Consider the following 23937-nt stretch of genomic DNA (forward strand, 5'->3'; position numbering starts at 1 on the left):
TTATTACCTGAAGGATGAAACAATTTGGAGTCAGAGTTTGAAAAATAATTGTGTTCGACGCTGTACATTTATCTGGAACTTCCTCTTTGCTGGAGTGGGGTCAAGTAAATCAAAATCATCTGCTGATTCCTTGAGGTTGGAAAGCCAACAGATTTATAAAACTGAAGGTCGTGTCTTCCTGTTCCAGTCATCTTTACGAAATTTGCTCTCTCAATCTGTTTACTGCGAAAGAAGGCGATATGACATTTCAACAAAAAAGCCCTTAAGAAAAAACAACCGCACAATAGATGTAATAAAACGAAGAAGTTAATCTAAGAATGCTTTATAGTCTATTTTTTTTGTTTAATGTTAATCCCCTAGCCTAGTTTTATAACTATTGAGAAATATGGATAAGATGGTTTGCTTTAGTAGTTTGCACTTGGACCCAGCCATATAATAAAAATTTTCTGCCATAAACATTTGATAGGAATTTTGATAAAATTACAATAAAAACTTTTTACGACTTAGAAATGATGGTTTAGCACAATACTGGTATTATCTGACCAACAATTCACGTTCAATTTTGATACAAAGTGGCACCAAAATTGAGTCTGATCTATCCCTGCATCAGTGTATCTGGTGTCAATGTATCAAACCTCAGTCCCTCCATCTCCCCTGCTCCCCCGGTTCCTCTCTCTCCTTGTGCCTCCCTCTATCTCTTTTTCTTTCTACCATCTTATTTCTTCCATTCTCTCTCTATCTCTCTTCTTCTCTGTGCCCTGGAATATCTTTTGACGCAAATATGGCAGTTATGTGGCTAACCCACAGCTAATATTTTAAGACCTAAATGATTTGTTGCCAACAATAATATCATAGTCAGGACAATTTAACTTCATTACTTTATAGTGAGAAAAAGCGAAATAATCCCTTAAGACCGGTTTGGCAGCATATAAGCTGTTTCTTAGTAACACTCGATCACAATGTATGAAGACTTCAGATGAAAAGCGAAGCGTGAATTGAAACTTTAAACGAGTAAAAATTAGCTTTTATAAGACGTCAAGCCTGCAATGAAAAGAAAGTATTTTAAATGAACACAGAAAGCGGAAAACGAACAGGAAGTACAATGAACAGTGAAGTGATTGACACATAGGACGAACAGAATTACCCAAAATAAGCGTAATTAAACAGAAAATTGTGAAGAAGAAAATCTAAGGACATTTCCATAAAGTGAAAAAAAAAAAGAAAGAATGGACATGGAGGCATAAGCTCAAGTCGACCGTCCTCAGTGCAAAAAGTAAATAAAGAATGAAGAAACATTCAGATAAAAGTCCTATGCACAAAATAAAACAAAATCAAATTCTTAAATCAAAAAGCTAAATTAAAATAAGCCCCCTCTCAACAACGTAAAGCGATGATTTTATTTGGTTTTTTGCGAAGCACAGAACGACACTCCACATTTTTGAAGCGTATAAATTCCTGTTCACAATGAGACTTTATCGAGATTCAGATAGTGCTAATTTGATCTAATTTCATTCTTCATAAAATTCTCTGATTGGCCAACAAATTTTATGAAAATTGTGATTGGCTCAAATTAGCTTTAGCTAAATCTAATCTCTTTTAGATCCAGTCTTTTTACATATCAAACAGTTCGTGGTAACGAACTGTAGTAAGGAGCGACCCGGCTCAATAGTAACCAAAACTCTAAAAAACGGAATTTTGATACCAATAGTTACATCAAAATAATTGCATAGTAATGCTGATTTTAAATATATAAGTTTCATCAAGTTTAGTCTTACCAATCAAAAGTTACGAGCCTGAGAAAATAAATTTTAGAAAATAGGGTGAAACACCCCCTAAAAGTCATAAAATCTTGATGAAAATCACACCATCAGATTCAGCGTATCAGAGAACCATATTGTACAAGCTCCAAGATCCTATCTACAAAAATGTGGAATTTTGTATTTTTTGCCAGAAGACAAATCACGGATGCGTGTTTATTTGTTGTTTTTTTTTTTTTTTTCTTTTTCCCAGGGGTGATCGTATCGACCAAGTGGTCCTAGAATTTTGCGAGAGGGCGCATTCGAACGGAAATGAAAAGTTCTAGTGCCCTTTTTAAGTGACCAAAAAAATCAGAGGGCACCTAGACCCCCTCCCACGCTCATTTTTTTCCCAAAGTAATCGGATCAAAATTCTGAGATAGCCATTTTATTCAGCATAGTCGAAAAATCTTATAACTATGTCTTTGGGGACGACTTACTCCCCCACAGTCCCCGTGGGAGGGGCTGCAAGTTGCAAATTTTGACCAGTGTTTGCATATATTAATGGTTATTGGGAAATGTAGAGACGTTTTCAGGGGGATTTTTTGGTTGGGAGGGGGGTTGAGAAGAGGGGGCTATGTGGGGGAAATTTTCCATGGAGGAATTTGTCATGGGGGAAGAAGATTTCCATAAAGGGGGCGCAGCATTCCAACTGGAAGTATGGAGTAGCATTAAAACTTAAAACGAACAGAAAATATTCCGCATATAAGGGGTTCACCTCCTCCTAATACCTCACTCTTTACGCTAAAGGATTTTTAGTAATTTCAACTATTTATTCTACGGCCTTTGTGATTCAGGGGACAAAATTTAAGCTTTAATGCAAAGAGTTATTGACGAGGTATTGACGAGTGGGCGAACCTTCTCATATACGTAATAAAAACATACGAACATAGAAGTTTGTTACGTAAGCTAATTCGTAAGTTACGTATATATTTTACTAATGAAAACGTTCGTAAAAACTAAAAGTTCAGTTCCTTTTTATTCAAGTTCAGTTCCTTTTTATTACCAATATCCATCCATTTATAAATAAAAAATATCCCAAAGGGCTCAATGGCCCGTTATTTGGGAAAAAAAAAAAAAAAAACAAAACATAAATAACTATTAATTACATTCACACTTAAAATATATTTAGAGTCTACTCACCAATCCTCACCCGAGTACAACCGGTCTCCGCACCACCTACTTACAAAAAAAAAATTAAAAAAAAAATATATATATACATCGAGGATCCAACACTCACACCACCCAAATCTAAATAAATAAATTCAATCTAAATAATTAAATAAATAAATTAAATCTTGATAACTAAGCAATATAATTAACTGACTTTTTAAGTATCCAAAAAATTGGAGAGCAACTGGGCCTCCTTCCCCTCCTTTTTTCGCAAAATCATTCGATCAAAACTATGGGAAAGCCATCTAGCCAAATAAATAAATATGCAAATTTCGCTTTAATTATTCATCTGCGGAGAGCCGAAATCAAAACATGGATTAACTAAGAAACGTTCAGAAATTAAAAAAAAACAAGTTTTTTTAACTGAAAGTAAGGAGCGACATTAAAACTTAAAACGAACAGAAATTACCCCGTATATGAAAGGGGCTGCTCCTTCTTCAACGCCCTATTCTTTACGCTAAAGTTTTTACTGTTTTAAAAAGTAGAGTTGAGAGAAAGAGTAAAACTTTAGTGCAAAGAGCAAGACGTTGAAGAAGGAGCAGCCCCTTTGATATACGGGGTAATTTCTGTTCGTTTTAAGTTTTAATGTCGCTCCTTACTTTCAGTTAAAAAAAACTTTTTTTTTTATTTAATACTAAGAAAAATCCACTGGCTAAACCTAACTTTCAACTTAAAACAATTTAGAAAGTTTTCAGTAAAACACAAATGACGCTCTAAACTTTTGGGGATCTCAATTAAGCACTAGTGAATTCTCGATATAAATAAAATCTCATTTTAAATATGCCTTTAGACGCTCGGAAATAATGAAGTGTCATTTGCGCTTTGCTGAAAACTAAATAAATAGGTTAATTTGAAACTTCGTATAGCCTAATTGATTTTCTATTCATATGAAATGAATGGATTAAAAAGGAAGAAACCAAAGGAAAAACATATTGTATATAAGACTAATAAATTGAAACGGAATATTGCCAATTTACTGGTATTGTAAAAAGATAAATAAATTCCTGAGTAATATAAAAATTTACAAGAGCTGTCCCAACTCAACAATTTACACATCTTACCCCTTTCTCATCAAATTTAAGCTATTTTAAATGAAAATTTCATTTTTAATATTCTTACTATTTCCCATCATGAGTCTTAAGATCAAAACAGGTCTTGGAATATAAGAATTTTTGGTTTAACTTAAAAAAAATAGTTTAATTATATTCTATTCTTCTTATATTATATATTAGTGCTTGGCGATATCTCAGTAAACGATATATCGGTATATTGATATTTTTACATTCAACATTCAATAATCGATACATCTGTGTCAATATTTCCAATCGATTTTTTGCTCAAATTAACTTCAGGGTTTGGCTAAATTTAATCACAAAATCTTGAAGTTAAGACATTTAGCACATTTTATTTAAATTTTAATCTCACATTATCAAAATTTATAACAAAACAAATAAACTTCCACTACATGAATGAACATTTGAAAACCCTGATTTGGAATTACTCTGGCTCAGAATAAATAAAAATAAACTACTAGTTATTTTTGGCTATTCAAATCAGCAACATGTCAATATTTTCCGGTGAGAATCGATTCTGCCTTTCAGTAATGAAATAAAAAAAAAATGTTTTTTTTTCACATGAAAGCAGGGAAAACACATTAAAACATAAAAGATAAAAAAAATTTCGTATATAAGGAGGATGCCCCTCCTCAATACCTCACTCTTCACATCAGTTTTTTTGTATTTTAAAAATCTCGTGACTCTAATTAAACGGCTTTTGTGTTTCAAGAGTTGTTCTTAAATAATTGGGACAGAAATTAGAATTAGTGTAAAGAGTAACGTCACGAGGAGGGGGATCCACCCTCCTACATGGGGTAACTTCTATTCGTTTTAATGTTGATCCATACTATTAGTGAAAAATTTTTTTTTTCATTTAATTTCTGATCGTTTTTCAAATAATGCTGGAAGATCCACCCTTTCTCTCCATAGAAAATCTACCCAAGAAATTTTTTTGGAAATTTTCACCCGCGCAACATCCCCCTTCCCCAGACAATTCCACCTCTGCTAAAATTTTCCAACAAAAAAATTTCTTGCGGCAGTTCCGCCTGGAAAATCATTTTTAACCTACTTTCCTTTGAATAAAAGACTGTTTTTATAATTTTTAGTAGTTTTCAAATTATGCCGGAGATCCTCCCTCTGTGGAAATTTTTTTCTGGAAATTCTCCTCATTAAATGTCTCAATGGAAGGTTCCTACCACACGAAACTCCCCCATGGAAAATTTCTCCAGCGGGAAATAACCACATCCACGAAAATATCCCCTAGACAACTTTAACTCCTTTGAAAATTTTACCTCGGCTATTTTCCGAGAATATCTACAAATATAAAATTGAATTGGTAAAGAGAAAGTAGGTCAAATGAAATTAATTTTATATAAGAATTTTCGTAAATTTCCCGGAGTATACTTTCCCTTTGAAAGTTAATCCCCGGAAACTTCTCTTTTCAAGAAAAATCCTCCCCTTAATAAGGCCCCCCAGAAAATGCTCTCCACGGTAATCCCGCCCCTCCCCCCTAAAAAGATGTCTTATAAAAAAGTCTTAAATAATGTCTAAAAAAAATGTTTAACCCCCAATACAAATACTATATGTAAACACTGAACAAATCTAATAACTTACAACCTTTTCCCCAGGGACTTTCAGGGCCGTGTCATCCCCAGAGACATGATTACCTGACCTTTCAACTATATTGATCAAAATGGCTAACTCAAAATGTTGATCGCATGATTCTGGGGAAAAGGAGCGTGGGAGGGAGGAGAAATGTAGTTGCCTTACGATCGTTTTGGTCACAAAATTGGGAACTAGAACTGTAATTTCCGTTTGAGCAAGCCTTCTCCCCATCTTATGTAACCATTGTCTCGGTATGATCACCCTGGTAAAACAAAAAAAAAGCTAACTAACACATATTCGTCATCTTTCTTCTGACAAAAATTACAAAATTTCACATTTTTGCACATGGAAACTAGAAACCCTTGCAGTATGATTTTCTGATATGCCAAATCTGACAGAGCCATTTTTATTAAGACGCTTTGAATTTTTAAGGGCGTTCCCACTCTGTCTAAAATAATTTCTGTATACATTTTCTGAGGCTCGTCACTTTTGATGGGTACATGAAACTTCATGAGTTTTGTATATCTGGATTTGGCATAAAAAGCCAATTCATTTGATGTATCTATTGTTATCAAGATTCCGTGTTTTAGAGTTTCGGTTGTTATTGGGCAGAATTGCTCTTAAATTACAGATTATTATCACAAGCTATTTGATTAACTGATCAGGCTTGAATTTGAGAAAGGACAGCCGTGGCGGACAAGGACAATAATTTTATGAAACGTTCCTGTAGGTTTTTTGTGAGTCTGGCAATATTTTTTGTGAGTAGACTGAGAGGCTAGCCCTCTCAGAATAAAATGATTTTAAAAACCCTAGATTTGCATGTTTTGGTAAGTTTATGCTTTATTAATTGAGCGGCAGTGAGAATAAGCTCACAAAGAGTCAAAAACGAAAGTGACGAACGAAGGAATATGTGGATCCAAGACATACGACAACAAGGCGGAGAACGAATCAAAAATGAAAGTAAAGAACAAAAAAAATACGTGGCTAGAAAATGTGTGACTACGAGAACAAGACGCATGTGGTTAGAAGATAAGCAGCAGCGAGAACTACAAGTGACAGTGAGAATCAGAACGTGTCAAAAATGAAAGCGAAGAGCGAAGAATTGTGCGGTTATCAAACACGTGGAAACGAGCATCAGAACGAGTCAAAATGAAAGGGAAGAATTGTGCTGTTAGAGGACAAGTGACAGCCAGAAGCAGAAAGAATAAAAAATAAAAGTGAATGATAAAAATATATTTTATTAGAAGAACAACGCCATTGCAATCTGTGGCGTCAAAAAACTGTTGCAAACAGCCCAGTACAAACATACATATATACCATAAACCATGGAAGTGTTAATTGCAAGTAATTGGGACCCTTCAACGTTGTATGTATTTACTGTGGAGTCCTCCATTTTCCCGAGGAAAGAATAGAAAACAAAAGTAATTCATTTGGAGGTTGCTGTTTGTTTGGTCGAATTGCATTACCATCTCCACAATTTCTAAATAAATTAGTTTTTTTAAGATGTCACATCTCTCTTATAATAGTTGCACAGACAAATTTGAAATTTGAACTCATGTCTCATTTGGCTTCATTTAAACTAAGTGTTGACCGATCCACCAATAAATGTAATGTTTTCAGCTTCAAAGTAGCTAGACAAACTTATCACAAAATTAATTTGGTGGCACATCCATCATAAACCCCTTGAAAGTGATATTGAAGCAGCTTCATATGGTCAAAATGTACTTTTTACACCCAATGAAGCTATTAAAGAACGTCTTGCACACCCTTTCAATTATGGGATTTATCGTGCATAGTGGACTTCTTGGAATAAATATTGCAAAATACAAACATCTATGCCAAAGGTTACACGAAATTTCAAGCATTAGAGAATGATGTAGAACAAGCTGTATCAGATCAGAGTATCAGAACGCGTCAAAATGAAAGTGAAAAGAAAGTGTTGTTAGAAGACAAGCAACAGCAAGAATCAGAACGAAATATGTAATGCTGATGATATGTTGAATCTTAGCTGTGTGATCCAGCGCATTGAAAAGAATTTTAAAATCCTCAAAGATGAGTATGCAAAAATTAGAGTTTCATTCAGTCCTGAGAAAATCGAAGTTGTTCTTTTCAATTGGAAAATTCCCTCTCCTTTTCTTCTAAAGCTGGACGATTCTCTTATCAAACCCATAGACTGCATTAAATACTGGCCTTCTACTCGGCTAATTTGTAACCCTCACATGCTGTTTGCTGATATCTCATGTTGTGTGTAAATTATTTCATACGCTGGAATCGTAAAAATCAAACTGTGCTTCTACCGTCACCTTCTAGAATCCATCTACAACGCTTTAAACCCTTCCACATCTGCTTTACATTGCTCCATTTTGAACATTTTTTCAGTTACAGATAAAAAACAATTACTTTCAATCTTTTTCCGATTTGCCAAGTGTCTTTTACATTTGCCTCCTTGGACAAGAAACTGTAAAATTTCCAAATGTATAACCTAAATATCATTATTAACATACCTTTAACCCGTTTTCAAAGGAATTTGCATCACCGTTGGTCGTCAATTTGTTCGCAATAGTTTGTTCGTATTAATCTAAAGTATGTAAATAAGCGCTTTTTGAAGAGTTGTTTTTGTCATTTATTTTAATTTTCAATTGTGTGTTTGCGTCCTTTTTTACCTTGAATGATTAATCCGTCTATTTTTTCTTTTTTTTACGGACAATAAATGGGTAATAATAATAATAATGGAAGAAAAAAGAAATATAACGTTACAAAAACAACGCCATCGCAATCTTCGACGCAAAATAACTCTTGCGAATAACCCAGTAAAGGCCTACAAAGATTCCATAAACTACGCAAGTGTTAATTACAATTCATTGTGACCCTTCAATGTTATATATATATATATATATATATATATATATATATATATATATATATATATATGTATATATATATTCACTGTGGAGCTCTCCATTTTCCCGAGGAAAGAGTTGTAAACGAAGATAATTCATTTAGAGGTTGTTTCTTGCAACCTACAATTGATTTAGAAATGATTTAATTTCAAAATGAATTAGTTTTTTAGGACGTCACTTGCTCTCTAAGCAGTTCCATAGACAGATTTGAAATTTGAGGATGATGTAAATCATCCTGCTTCACTGGGACAACTGTCTCAGTTACAACTAAAAACAAGCGACAATGAGAATCAATATATAAAAGCCGGCTGCGGAGCTGCAATGGAAACCAGCGGTGAAAACCATTCCTTACGACCTTTTTCACTCCATTTGAGGACGTACCACTTTTTTCTTGGCTCCCAGATAAATGACCAAAACGTCTAATAGCAATGTATAATCCTCCTTTCGTAAACCGTGGCCTAGCCATCTTAACCTTTCTTTTATTATAGCCCTAAAAAGGGGGATCCAACCACATATTTCGCACAGCTTATTCTTTGATAAATGATCAATGAAACGAATCCTTGTAACTACTCTTAGACATTGCCTATGTAAAATATCTAACATGTCTCCCACGACCTTTCGAAGCATTCACGTTTCTCTACTCATAAGGAATCCTGCTTAACCACTGTCATTACTATAGCTTCCAATGTTCTAACCTCTGATCAGGGACTTATTTTCTTTTTCTTCAAAATTTTTTAACGAAGAAAAAACATCATGCTGCTTGGCTACTCTGCCTTTTACATCTTCACTGCATCCACCATGTTTACTAATAATTCTACCCGGGCAAGTGAAACTAACCTCTGCTTTTACTTTCTCGTTTCCTAAAATCACCTCTCTATCCTTATTCGTTCCTTATCTAAGTGAGTTAATCTTCTTGACACGGATTTTCAAACCTTTCTTGCACACTGAGTCCTTAAAACCTTCAAAAACTCATTCATTTTGTTAGATTTTTTCGACGGACAGTCGAATCATCTTCATAGTCTGAGTTCAGGAGAGTTCTATTTTCCCGTCTGATACCATGTCCTCCTATAGCCTTTGTAGTGTTTTGAGCACAAAAAAAAACAAAGTATCTTTGCCGTGTTGAGGACAAAGTCCATCAAGATAGTTCATTGAAATCAAGATAGAACACAAACGTGATCGTCTCCTTATTTTACAACAAACCAACTACTAACCTTACTTCTTACCTTACAAAATTAAGTTTCAAGCCTTAGGTTGAAGGCTTATCTTCCTATTCTTAAACTACGGAAGAACGTAGTAAGTCTCCGCTATTGCGTACACTTTCTTCTCCTAAATGATTAAACTATTAATAGTTGTAAACTGATTGTAATAATTAAGTTATAGGGTAAAAATTTAAGGAAATATCTTCAAAGTCAATGCAGCGGCGTTGGCTTAGTAAAGAGCTATAGGTCTCCAATATATTTTTTCGGGCTGCTTCGCACTGAATGGATGATCATACATAGATGCTTAAAAGGGGCTCATTCAGTCCTTCGTAATATTTTTGTTTTCTTCTAAGTGTGAAGTTTATGGGATCCGAGGTAAACTTTTGATTTTCTACGGAGTTTCCTGAGTAACCGGTACCAATTTGTAGAGATGAATTGCTTAGAATCTGAATTGCACCCAGTCAGTTGTGGTGTCCCACAGGGATCTGTTATTGGCCCGATTCTTTTCCTTTTGTTTACTAATGATATGCCCAATTGTATCCATAGCTGTTGTTTCAGCGTTAGTGACAAGACTAAAAGTCTCCGGAATGAAACTGTGTCATTATTTGCGGATGACACAGTGGCTATCAGTGCTGTAAAGACGGAAGAATTACTCCTGACATCGTTGAAAGATTATGTGGATAGATTACATTCTTGGTTAAGGGTAAATAGGCTTAAGATTAATCTTGGTAAGTCAAAATTTGTCATTTTTCTCGATCTTCCGTTTTTTTATCCTTACATAAATGAAATTGTTTCACATTGTGGGATTTAAAGTGTGCTTTATCGATTAAGTATCTGGGGGTTTATATTGATGAGATTTTATCACTCAAATCTTCTGTACAGTCTGTGAGTAAAATTTTGTCTCGTAACTTAGTTATAATGAGATAACTTTAGCATTTTTTCCCTGCATATGTCCTATTCCTCCTTTATTTTTCCCCTGTCTATCCATATATTCTGTATTGTAGTAGCGTTTGGCTTGGCACATTTGCTTCCATTGTCCAGCCCATACGAGTTCTTCGAAACAATGGTGTTCGTTTGTTGGTTGGCCTACAACTCCGGGATTCGGTGCGGAACGTCTACGAGCGAATAAGGATACTACCAGACCTCAGGACTACGAGAGTTATATACACTTTTGACTATTTTCAGACTACATCAGGCTAAAAATCTTTCATGTTTTGACAGTTTAGTTAATTTGAGATCAATGATCCATAATTATGATACTCGATCTTCTGGGGAGATTAATATTCCATTGACTGTTTCGACCCGGTAGATGTTTTCTGTGCTTCATAGGGGGATTAGAAGTTGGAATAATCTTGGTCAGAGTTTAAAAAATTATAGTGATATTTCTTTTTTCAAGAGTGAAATAAAAGAAATCCTTTTTACTAAGTATGAATTTTAGTTCTTTTGATTATTATTTTTTTGGGGCGGGGAGGGGGTGTAAATAAATAATTCAGTAATGTGTTCTGGCGTCTAGGGGTATGATTTTATTAGTATTGTTGATTTTGTTTGTTGAAAGGCTTGTGGTGCCGATTAGATCGTACTATTGGTTTTATGAATTTTTTTTTCTTTGTCCTGTATTATTTTCTAATATATTTTTGCCACCCCTTCGGACAAGTTTTTACTTCTCGGGATGGTTGTTATTACTGTTTTTGTTTTGGTTTAATAATAAATGTTTCCTCTCAAGTTTGGCTTCTCCTTTGGGTTGATTTCGCTTTTGATTTGAACATTTTTCAGAAGCATTTTACGGCGATCTTAAGGTTCCACCCCTTGTCTAAAATAACTGCTAAAATAACATAAGTCACTTCTTTTGTTATTAAATAAACAAAAACAAGTTTTTTTTTTACTGAAAGTAAGGACATTAACATTTAAAACGAACAGAAATTATTCCGTGTACGAAAGGGGCTGTCCCTTCCTCAGCACCTCACTCTATACGCTAAAGTTTTTTATTGCTTCAAAAAGTATAGTTGTGACAGAGTCAAACTTTAATGTAAAGAGCGAGGCGTTGAGCAGGGACAAATCCTTTTACATACGGAATAATTTCTATTCGTTTTAAGCTTTAATGTCGCTCCTTACTTTTAGTTAAAAAAAATCTTGTTTTTTTGTTAATTTAATTCCTGTATGTTTTTTACTAATGCAGGTTCGAATTTGACTGACCGTACATGGAGAATTAAAACAGAATTTTCATATCAATTTTAGCAAAGTTTACCCCGTTTAAAATTTCCTTCGGAAAGGTCACCTCCAGAAACTACCTGCCCAATATGAAAATCTCCCCGTGCAAAATAGCCACTTCCATACCAAAAATACTTCCCTCGAAAAAACATCCGTATACTTCCTAATCACCAATAAAATATGTAATATTTTACAAAAATATACTCTAGACAATTCCAGCACGGTAAATATTTCCCCGGACACTTACCTTTAATATCTCCACAAGCAAAGCTGAGTCGGGAAATAGAAAGTAAGAGAAATAAAAAGAATTATGGATAGGAATCTTGGCAAATTTCCAGCCGTAAAATTTCCCTTGGAAAGTTCATGCCCCGAGAACCTCCCTCCCCATGGAAAATTATCCCCACTGAAAATGCCCCAGCAGGAAATTCTCCCCCTCCTAGAAAAATGTCTGTATAATTCCCAATAAGAAATATTATACGCAAACAATGGGAAAATATCCTTACTTACAAGCCTTTCCCCAGGGGCTGTGGTGGGTCATGTTATCCTCGAAGACTTAGTTACTGAGGTTTTTAACTATGCTGAACAAAATGGCTATCTCAGAATTTTGATAGGATGAGTTTTAGGAAAAGAGGTGGGTGGGAGGGGGGGCATTTAAAAAGGAAAAGAGGTGGGTGGGATGGAGGCCGCATCGCTCCTTATTAACAGTTCGTCACCCCAAACTGCTTGATTAGCCTTAGTCCATTCAACTTCCTTGTAAGTGCTTTGAAATTTGACTCTGTTAAGCTGGTTAAGCTAGACTTTGATTTTTTTTTTTCATTCGTTCATTTCCTATTGTACCATTTCCTATTGCTTCTTGACCACTAAGGTCCTTGAGACGGCCTTGTAGTGTGTTGCAACAGCAGGGTTGGAACTCTTGACCCAGTATTACCAAGATAAAAGTTCATTTAACCAATCTATGTTGATTAGAAAGAAAAATAGAATTTGGCTGTTTCGGTTTGTTTCAGATTGGGAATGAAATCTTATAACGACCTGAATTTGAAACGAGTAAAATTTCTGTAGTCACTCTTTATCTACTGGTCCATCTGCTAAAGGTCTTTTGCTTCATAGATGACGGAGGGCCAGTTTCGGTAGGTAAGATGTTTTCAGGCCTTAGCTCAATGACAGCCTATCATAGAGGTTCAAATTTTCAAAAATAAGGCATTCGTGAAAAACAATAAACATCTTAAACTAAGCTCTTATACAACTACACAAATAAAGATTCTAAACAGATTATATATTTATAAAATACCAAAGAGGACTTGATAAATCTCAGTAAAAAAAATGGAAAAAAAAAACTTGTGTAATGCAAACATACAAAATTCCGTCAGAGATAAAATAATCCATTACGCTTCGGAAAATTGCAAAATTAAATTGTTACTTTTGAAATATGTTGTCAATATTAAGTAAAGAAAAAAGTTGTCATTATGTGGGAGCAATTTAAGCAACAGGTCTTTTTTCTGAAATGTTTTGACATAAATGACATTTTTAAAAGATAGAAAATGATTCATTGTCCTTCATCTGTCGTATTTGCAAAAGTTCTAGAATTTTCTATTGATAACGAAAAGAATAAATAAACAAGCATATTAAAATATTAAATTCAGCCCCACAAGAAGATCTTTCAAAGTTCAACCTACGTCACGGGTATAGACAGGGTTTGAGGATTGACATTGTCCCTTCTAGAAAACTCAAAAAATTCTGAAAAATCGTCAAAAGTGAATTTAAAGCTAAGCTATTGTTACCCATGGTAAATTTGATACAAAGCAATGGCACGAATTCGAAGGGAGAAGGACATTCCCCTATAGCTTTTTCACCACTCCCTCCCTATATTTTGAGAAATGTCTAAAAATTTGGTATTTTTATGGAAAAAAAAATACCTTTTTTGGTATTGTCATTGAAAAAATTGAAAAAAACAAAAGTAAAATTGCCCCTCCCCCAGGAAAAATACAATCCCCCTCCTCCACAAAATTATCCTGCATAGGTAGCACTGATACAAAGTTGATAAATTCACCAATCCAAGACTGGCCGGCTGCCTTAACCCCCACCCACAACTCCAGGAAGAGTCATCAGGTTTTCCCGTGCATATATCATTGCCATTGACAAGCTTAGACTTGAAAATAGCAATGTCTTGGGAGAGCTTATTATATCTAAATATATTGTCACGTTATTTCAAGTTTTATTTAAAAGTAAATTATATACTCATAAATAATGAACAAAAAACCAATAAAGACATAAACAAAAGTAAATCCTAACTAAAAACTCATTCCCATATCCATTGTCTCTGGAGAGGTGTCTTGGGAGAGGTGCAAAAGAGTTGCTAGGTACTACAGCTTGCTAACATTACAGTTCAGTTTTTAGATGGGAATTTCAGTTCCGAGTCTCATGGTGGTGATGTTTTATTGCTACTTTGCATAGGAACAGCTTCCAATCTACCTAATTGCTTTTACGATATCAGTCTTTTTTCCTTTTTCAAATAACAAATAGACTAAGTTTATGCATATTTGATAGCAATAAATAAGGAAGGCTTGGAAAGGTAGACCATCCTTAAGCGACATAACGGACATACCTGTGCAGGGATGCTCCTTGTCCTAGTGGCACTTTTGGTAAAACTAACCTCTCCCCCTTTGAAAAATGTTATGCATAGCAGTAAATGTACATGATTGCCAGTAAAAGAAAAACCGTGGTCACGGCGTTCCCGGACATGAAACTTAACTCAGCTTGCTCCGGTTCCCTTCCCACCTTTGAACAGCCCTGTGCTTGTGTAACTAAAAGATGCACGAAAACACACAATTAAAGATGTTAATTGAAAATTTTACAAATAAGATGTATGATTATTCCTCGCTTAATACTTTTTTAATATATTTCTATTGATGAAATATTTTGATATCTTTCATGTTAGATAGAATTCAGGCGGCAAAAGCACATATGGCAAAAATTTAAATAAAATAATACGTTTAAAAATATGTTTTGTAATCACTAGCTTAAGAGAAAATGTAAAAAGTCCTGTACAGCAGAGCGATAAAGAGAAAGATTGACAGACAGACAAATAGAGAATCAATTGTGAATGGTGGCATGATGCAAGGCATGGTGACAGTCAGTACGTTGATAAAGTACTCATATCATATTTCACAGAGAGATGAAGATTATCATCGAGCCATCAAATTCCCTTTTTTACAGAATAGACATGGACTAAGTGAGATAATTTCGATCAAATTTCAAAAAGAGCACTCGAGAGAAATTCTTTTAAAGAATAACTTCTTAGCTCTGCCACGTTTGGTCCTCTCAACTTTTTGATTTATTCTTTATTTTCAAACTCCCTTTAGGGTTCTCTATTCAATCCACTATCCCTTATTTGTCTTATGCCCTTTTTTCCCGTCGTTCTTTTTCTTAAAGCTTTCCTCTGATACTCCCTTGCTTTTCCTTCTTACTAATCATTTTGTCTATAGGGAATGATGGGCAATCTCCTCCTCTTTTTTTGCATTGATATATTAATCAGCCCACCACTCTCGTCGGGGAAAAGCTTAATTTCTACAATTCTTGTGTTTGTTTTCACCAAGGTTTTACTACTCTATTATTCATTAAAAAAGTTTATTTAACGCCCTTATCTAATAAACTTCCTATTTTCAGAATGTTTTCTACTGAGCGTATTTTCCACTGAATGTTTATAAAATGCCTTCTTTGAGCTGAGTTATCTATTAACGGTAGCTGGTCCATAGGTCTAACCAAGAAAACTAATAAAAAAACGAGCCTAGCTCTGGGCTCGTGCTGCTGGAGGAATACTGGTAGCACAAGAGACCTAGTGTTTTGGGATTATGAGGTTGATTGTGGCACGGCATTATCCCAGCCAAGCGGCTTGACTTAAAACCTTTACCTTGGTTCGCATTTATATAAAGAACTCATTTCGTGAAAGATTCCTCTTCAAGATAATGTGTGATGTTTCAATAAACACGCAAAAGGTTAATCCTAGTAATTCGGCTTAAAATCTTTATTTACTCTTCTAATAGTATTTTATTGTTCAAGAAGAATTAAGCTTCGTAGATTTTCGCTTAGTTTTTTTATTACCTTTTTTTCTCCCCTTTTCTTCTGCATTTATCTTATATATGTACAGGCTAAAGATTTTCCTTATAAACCTATTCTATTTAAATTTATTAGTTTTTTCCAGCCTCTTTGTCTAAGAGGCATTCCAGCCTCATCAGGGCTGTGGTTTCCTTTTAAGTTTGATCCCTGATGGCCTAAAAAATAGAATATTGCGAAGAATAAGCATTTATTCGAAAATCACATTATACATAGCACTGGGCTCTTGAAAATCAACAAAACTATTAATATATAAAAATGAAAGTTTTTTAATTTAGAAATATTTAATAGCACTAAGTAGACATTGCTTCTATGATGATTAGAAAGTAAATTAATTTAAATATATGTTTCTCGACTGCTGCTTAAACTAAATTTGAATTCAAATGCATAAACTGAAAAGTAAGCAGTGGTAAGAATCTTAAAAAAGAACAATACTATTTTTTATATTTTGTTCTTTTTTTAATGTAAAACTAAGCATAGGGGCTTCGTAGTGTCTGAAGTCATTAATATAACAGTAGAATTTAAGTACGAGCTTTTAACTATATGCTCAAAAGAGGGAGGAATTCTCGCTGTGAATCCGCATGTTTAGCTACAAGATAACTGTTCTATAGAATTTTTGTCGATTTCATAAGAAAAGCGCTTCTAGTGGTTCCTTGTAGAATCTCAAAAACATGTAGCAATGGTTTAATATAACAAACACCACTAGTCTTAAAAATTTAGAAGGTAGGAGGGGTCAAAACCCGTAATAACTTGGACCCTTGTAAATAGAGCGGAAATCTGTTGGGAACCTGGACAATTCAGCAAAATCTAGCCTCTTCAGGCTATCGCTTTTATAGATTTTCTGCCATCTATTTTCAAAAATATCTATTCCAGAGATATATACTATATGTAAAACACGAATATTCTTAGACCAATACGTAAGTTCTACGATACGGATGTTCCAATAGAGTTTATATATACATATGCGTGTACCATTGCTAAACGTCCATTGTCAAGGAAAAAAAGTTTTATTTCGAGGACATGATAAAAAGGCGAATCTGAAAATACAAAAGTAACGTAAAACCCGAGTTAAAAGACAATAAACTCCTAACGATATACTAATAAAACTCTATGTACAATGTATACATAATTATTTACAAAGTTATCTATTTTTTAGTTTATCGTCGAATATTGTCCTTTAGCCACTGAAATCTACTCCCTCCTGAGGCAGCTGCAAAGAGGAGATTTGTTCTTTCTTCAGTGCATCTTGAAGCTTTTGTATAAATACCTCCAAGTTCCCAGAGTCCACCACGTCCAACACACATCATTGGTGCTCCGTCATCAGTCTAAAAATTAATAGCATAAGTTCTACTACAAATAATATGCGAGACACAAAAATATCAATCGATCGATCAATTTATTTCTGACCCGTCAACAAAACAAAGGAGGGTTTGTAGCCCTAGTGACAGAGTAAGACAAAAAAAAATAAAAAGAGAAAATAAACAACAATGAAAAGAGAGATTATAATCGACAAACACAAAACATAACTACATAGTATACGAAGAGGGAAGACTACTGGTGGTTGAGTTTTCTAGCGGAGGATTTGAGATCTTCCACTCTTTTATCAATAATGTTTTCAGCCAGAACCAATTAAAATTTTTGTACCAGAGAAGAATTACTGGTTCAAGGAGGCAGATGCAGAAGATACTTGGCGAATTTAAAATAAATTTGGTTAATATTTCTTTTTATTTGAAGCAGAAAAAAATTCCAAATGGGGGACATAGCAGGAAGATGGGCACAGTTAGACTGTTGTAAAGTTTGGAAAGATGAAACTGACTAATATTTGTGATATTAGATGCAAGCGAAGCATATGCAATTCGATATAGTAGAATAAACTGAAGATGATTGAACAAAATTAACGCAGTTTTAGCACTTGACCAGTTTTGGCTTTACATTATGCTTTACAATTTTTAACCTATAAAAAAAATTCAGCTTTATAGTTTCGATTTACATTATTTTTTCCTTGGCTACATGTGAGGAAATAGATTCCCACGAAATCGGGTCTTCGGTAGTTGCTGTTTCGGTTGAAGACCTGGTATTACTCTGGTCCTGGTTGAACTTCCTTGAAGTAATGATTCTGGGACTATTTTAATTTTTATTTTTCAATTTTAGTTTTAATGAGCACACATTTTATTGTAAGTCTTATTTTACTTTCATATGTGCTTTGCTGAGACGGTCCTAGGATAGAGAGCCGAAATATTCATTTAGGGTAAAAAAAGAATCGCTGTTTTTGATTGATTTCCCGTTGTTTTACCTATTGTTGTTCGAATATTGAAGCCATTCTTTGGTAATGTTTCAAAATGTTCGAAGAAACGAGGCTACTTAGCTTTGGACAGAATAATCTAGAATAATATCTACCTCATAATTAGCTTAGGATAGGGTAAGAATTGCATGGTCCTTTCTAGAAATGATGCAACTGTTTGTTATTTTTTTTTCTTTTTCGATAAAGGGATTTTCATTAAAATTATAATTTGGATTTCTTGAGAGACGTTCAAACAAATCGCAGTGAAATTCCTGGATAAGACTTGGCCATGTTTCTATGGATACAGATCTTTATAGAAAAAATAACGATGGCAGCTTCACTACCTCCCCCATCAAAGTTGTTTTGTTTATGCTCGTCTGTGCTCCCTAAGGATACAAACACCTTAAAAGTATCCAAAGGTGTGTATTCAAGCGTGTAGTACTATCTTGCAATCTTGTTCATTATTATTCGACAAACCAAGTGAATGAAAATAATTCATAGACTTTTATGACAAATAATATTGCTTGAAAATAATTATTAATCCAAAAATGATTCTACTCCTGATTATGCTAAAAAGCTGTCACAGATTTAAGCCCGGTGGGTCTGACGCATAAGCAAACAAACTCTTCCATCTAAATCGGTTCAAAACGTTTACCAATCACTCACGAAATGCCACAAAGTTACAGGTAAGGTATCATCTTAGTCAATTTAGTCAACTTAGTCAAATTTTCATCGTAGTCAAACCTGAGCTGTCCTGATTTTCTCTTTCTCTGTTTCAAGTCTCTCTGTAAATCAAACAGTTCGTGGTAAAGAACTGCAGTAAGGAGCGACCCGGCTCAATAGTAAACGAAACTCTAAAAAAACGAAATTTTGATACTAAAAGATAAATTAAAAGAATTGGATTTTTATGCTGATTTTAAATATATAAGTTTCATCAAATTTAGTCTTACTCATGAAAAGCTGCGAGCCTGAGAAAATTTGCTTGATTTTGGAAAATAGGGGGAAACACCCCTTAAAAGTCATAGAATCTTAACGAAAATCACACATCGCATTCAGCGTATCAGAGAACCCTATTGTGAAAGTTTCAAGCTCATATCTACAAAAATGTAGAACTTCGTATTTGACTGATCACGGGTGCGTTTTTTTTTTCTTTTCAGGGGTCATTTTATCGACCAAGTGGTCCTAGAATGTTTCAAGAGGGCTCATTCTAACGGAAATGAAAAGTTCTAGTGCCTTTTTAAGTGACCAAAAAAATTGGAGAGGCACCTAGGCCCCCTCCCACGCTCATTTTTTCCCCAAAGTCAACAGATAAAAATTTTGAGATAGCCATTTTGTTCAGGTTTTTTTCATCTTAGTCAAACCTGAGCTGTTCTGCTTTTCCCTTTCTCTGTTTCAAGTCTCTATGTAAATTACTTAAAAGAATGGGTCCTTATATATCAAAATCCAATCTTTTGTGTCAAAAATCCATTGTTTTGTCTAATGTTTTGCCTTTGCCAATTCAATTTTATCCTAATCCAGTCAATAGCACGCTCTAATTTTTGCAATTGTATTTGTATTAAGCGAATAATTTGCTTACCAAACAGATTCCATCATCATCAAGAATCTCAGAGCAGATCAAGTTTGATCCTTTTGACGGCTTTGAGAGATTACAGTTAGAAAGGTTGACTCTTGTAGATGTTAAAAATTTGGTGTACTGCGAAAATGTAGACCCTGCAAGAAAATGACAAATAAAATAAAAATGAACATTGAGAAAAAGATACTGCCATATTGAGCATATAAAAGTCGTATATGAAAATTCCATTTTTCTAAAAGTCAGTTTACAGTTTCCTTTTCCACTCTAGTAGTTAAATATTCTTGAAACCTTGAAAAGTACTTAAATTTCTTTTTCCTGGGAAAATTTTAGTCTCAAACTTTAAAATATTACCTGCGTAACACTATTTGTAGATTTTATGGGATGGTTTGCCGTTAAATACCCATAAATGCTACTCTTATTGTCCAGTTCAGCAATTAAATGGAACTATATAGATGTTGTATGTTCAGGAAGCATATGGAAAGCTTCCAGCTTAAATAAAGTGGTTTGGTGATCTTTTTTGTCGATTTTCTTTTCTACTTCCTTCTTTTTTTCTCTCTTGCTCTAGCGTTCTCTTATCTGTTTTTCTCTCTCTCTCTCATTCCCTCTTCATCTCTCTTACCCTCTTTGTCAGTATACGTTACTTTCATAGAATGCTTAATCTTTTTTATTGATTAGTTTCTGTATCGTTTTGGATTTTGTTCTCTCTTTTGCTTCGATCTTTGAGCCTCACCGGATTCACATTGCTATATCAACTGTATTGTACATTATTTCTTTTCTTATTAAACAAATTCGTATAAGTTTTATAAACATGGCTAATACTGGAGTCTCTTAATTTAAATTTTTGTCACAAACATGCCATCTATAAATTATCAGAATGGTGGTTGTCAAAACTGGCCATCTAGCAGTGACGGCGACTCACAAAAATTCAGGGAAGGCCAAAAACGTATTTTTCAAAATCTGTGGATAGGGATTTGTCGTTTTAATTCAGCTTTTTCAACGAATTTTTACCAAAAAAAGGATTTTCAATGAAAATATCCCAAAAAAGGTATTTTTACGAGGGGAAAAAAAAATCTAGGGGCACTTGTCCCCTCCCCCTTGATATCATTGCCCAAAATTAAAAGTCATATTCAAAATTTCTTTAATTTTAAAGGGAAAAAAATAATTTTTGGGGGGAAGGGGGGGGGGGATAAGAATAGCTGGTAGTGATTGAGTAAGTTGGGCTTTGTAATAGGGTTAAGTATACCCGTACAAGTTTGTAAACTTCGAGTCTGTTGTAAATTTTTTTTAATTAAACCCCTTTCTAATGAAAAAATATTTTTCTAGGAACAGTTCTCTTTCTAAGATTGACTTACGAAGACACTGAGAAACAATTACATTTCTTATCAAAGCAAAACGACTTATTTACGAAATGCGGCATAAGGACTATGACCAATAAACTTTGAAACCGCTAGTAAAACAAATCCGCCCCAATCATTGCTTGTCGTTCTCATACCTTTTGTGAAGAAAATAAAAATCTACAAAAGCGATCTAAGGAGCAGAGATTATGGAGCTGGAAAACAGAGTAGAGACCAGATTCAGAAGGATTTTGTAAGTAGATTTCGTCATTAACTGTGAGCTACACTATATCTTTAGAATGTTATAGATGACAGGAATAAATAAAACCAACTAGTGATGCCCATGCCTATATTCTATTGTCTATCTCCATGGCACAAACACTCATTTTAGTTCGTGAATTTAGGGAACCATAGTGACTGTTTATAATCTTTGCCTTAAAATGGACAAATAAAGGTGAATTACCATCTCTCCATCCAACAACAGTGCAAGCTTGTCTTTCTTCAACAGGATGGCTTGTGACACAAACTGATCTGACTGAATCACTCAAAGTGAGTGGTTTTTCAAGTTTTACCAAGACGACGTTGTTGTCTCCAAGTCCTGAAGTTGCGTTTGGATGTACAATAATTCCAGTCACAGTTCGAATCTGCATATTAGATGATGATCTTCCCCTTGCAGGTGGGCCTCCGGCAAATGTTACCCATCCCTTTGGGTCAACATCGCTATCACTAAAATATGATAAAACATTGATAAATCATACAAAAAAATAAACAAGTTAACACATAAACAATCTAAAGAGTGTAGATAGCCTTCAATCTATCATATGTAATTGAAAAATCCCTAGTTCAAAAATCATGTTTTGGAAAGATAATAATTCAAATATACAACAGGAAAAAAGCTTGAAAGAAAGAAAAACATTATGAAAAACTTTTTTTTAAAAAGATGAAGAATTTTAAAATAGCTCGAAAAGGTCAAATATAATTTTGAGAACTAATAATAATGAGACGAAGTTCAATAAAACTAGGTATCCCATATTTTGTCAAACCACTAAACACATTGACCCTCTGGCTCTTTCCAGTTTTAATAAAAAACAAGTTTTTGCAACTGAAAGTAAGGAGCAACATTAAAACTTAAAACGAACATAAATTTTTACGAATATGAAGGAGTTCGCCCCCTCGTCAATACTTCACTCCTTACGCTAAAGTTCAAATTCTTTAAGAATCACCCCTGAATGCCCTTCCCTCAGGGACTGTTGTGGATTATATCACATCAAAGACCTAGTTATTAGATTTCTCGACTGTGTTGAACATTGACAATTCCTTCCCTCAGGGAGTGTTGGGGATTAAGTCATCCTCAAAGACCTAGTTATTAGATTTCTCAACTATGCTGAACAAAATGGCTATCTCAAAATTTTGATCAGGTGACTTTGAGAAAAAATGAGCGTGGGAGGAAGCATAGTTGCCCTCCAATTTTCTTGTTTACTTACAAAGGACACTAGAACTTTTAATTTCCGTTCGAATGAGCCCTCTCGAGATACTCTAGGGCCACTGAGTCGATACAATCACCCTTGGGAAAAAAAACAAATAAACACGCATCCGTGACCTTTCTTCTGGTAAAAAATACAAAATTTCACATTTTTTAGATAGGAATTATAAGATTCTCTTATACGCTGAATCTGATGGTGTGATTTTCATAAGGATTCTATGACTTTTAGGTTTTTTTTCCATTTTTTGAAAATAAGGCAAATATTCTCTTAACTTTTGATGGGCGTGAACAAACTTGATAAAACTTATATATTTGGAATCAGCATTAAAATTAGATTCTATTCATGTATCTATTTGTATCAAAATTCCGTTTTTAAGAGTTTCGGTAACTAATGAGCCGGGTCACTCCTTGCTTACAGTTCGTCGTTACCACGAACTGTTGGATAGAATGGACTGGTTTAAATGCAGATTCTAGGGGAGTTGTTTTAATGATTAATTTATGTTGACACAGCTAAAACAGTCTACTACATTTTTCGTTAATACTTCTAAGGCATGATCAATATGGTTATATTGACTTTCGGAGGATAAAGGAGTAAGAAGATTAGAAAAATATTTAGGCATGCCTCAGAGCTAAATCTACCAAATACAGTGTTAAATACGTTTTAATCACTCATCCCCTTTAACGGCAATCGACGTCATTGATATAAGTGACAAATAATCATGGTTGAAAATAAAAACGGTTTGGAACGACAGAAATTATTTAAAGAAATAGCCCAAGTTCCGTCTCAAATTGCAAATGGTTAATTTTTTTTTTTTTTTTTTTTTTTTTTTTTTTTTTTTTTTTTTTACTGACCAGCAATTGCCAGTGCTCAACTATGGCAAGAATTATTTATATTATTAGCAAACTATTCTTAACCAAATTAATATTAAATTTCATCGTTATCTTCATTCATTTTACATTATTTTATATTACACGGATATTGTGATATTGAGAGGCTGCAGTCTAAAAAAGAGAAAAGATACAGGCTTTGTAGGTAAAGTAATATATTCTTCCTCTAGCATACTACAGGTTCATGAAGCCTTCAAGTATTATTTCCATTTCTTTTGACGACTGGGAAGTTCACATTTGAAATTACTCGCTATCCAAAGAGTCAGAAATTCTGACAAAGGGTTACATTTTTAGGATTAATGATTTCCTTTTCACATAAAATACTGTTGAGC

The 23937-nt window shown here is 34.2% G+C and overlaps 1 protein-coding gene across 1 annotated transcript in view; it reads right to left on the minus strand.

Moving 5' to 3' along the window:
• Positions 1-16219: 16219 nt before the first annotated feature.
• The window catches only part of LOC136032180 (uncharacterized), an 80697-nt gene continuing 72979 nt past the window's right edge, over positions 16220-23937 (minus strand). The window contains exons 11-13 of the mRNA XM_065712374.1: positions 21698-21960; positions 19904-20037; positions 16220-17371 (exon numbers count right to left, since the gene is read on the minus strand). Of these exons, the coding sequence (XP_065568446.1) occupies positions 17204-17371; positions 19904-20037; positions 21698-21960 (565 nt within the window). The 3' untranslated portion in view covers positions 16220-17203. The remainder of the gene's footprint in view (positions 17372-19903; positions 20038-21697; positions 21961-23937) is intronic.

Source organism: Artemia franciscana, chromosome 10, assembly GCF_032884065.1.
Source record: "Artemia franciscana chromosome 10, ASM3288406v1, whole genome shotgun sequence".
NCBI lineage: Eukaryota > Metazoa > Arthropoda > Branchiopoda > Anostraca > Artemiidae > Artemia > Artemia franciscana.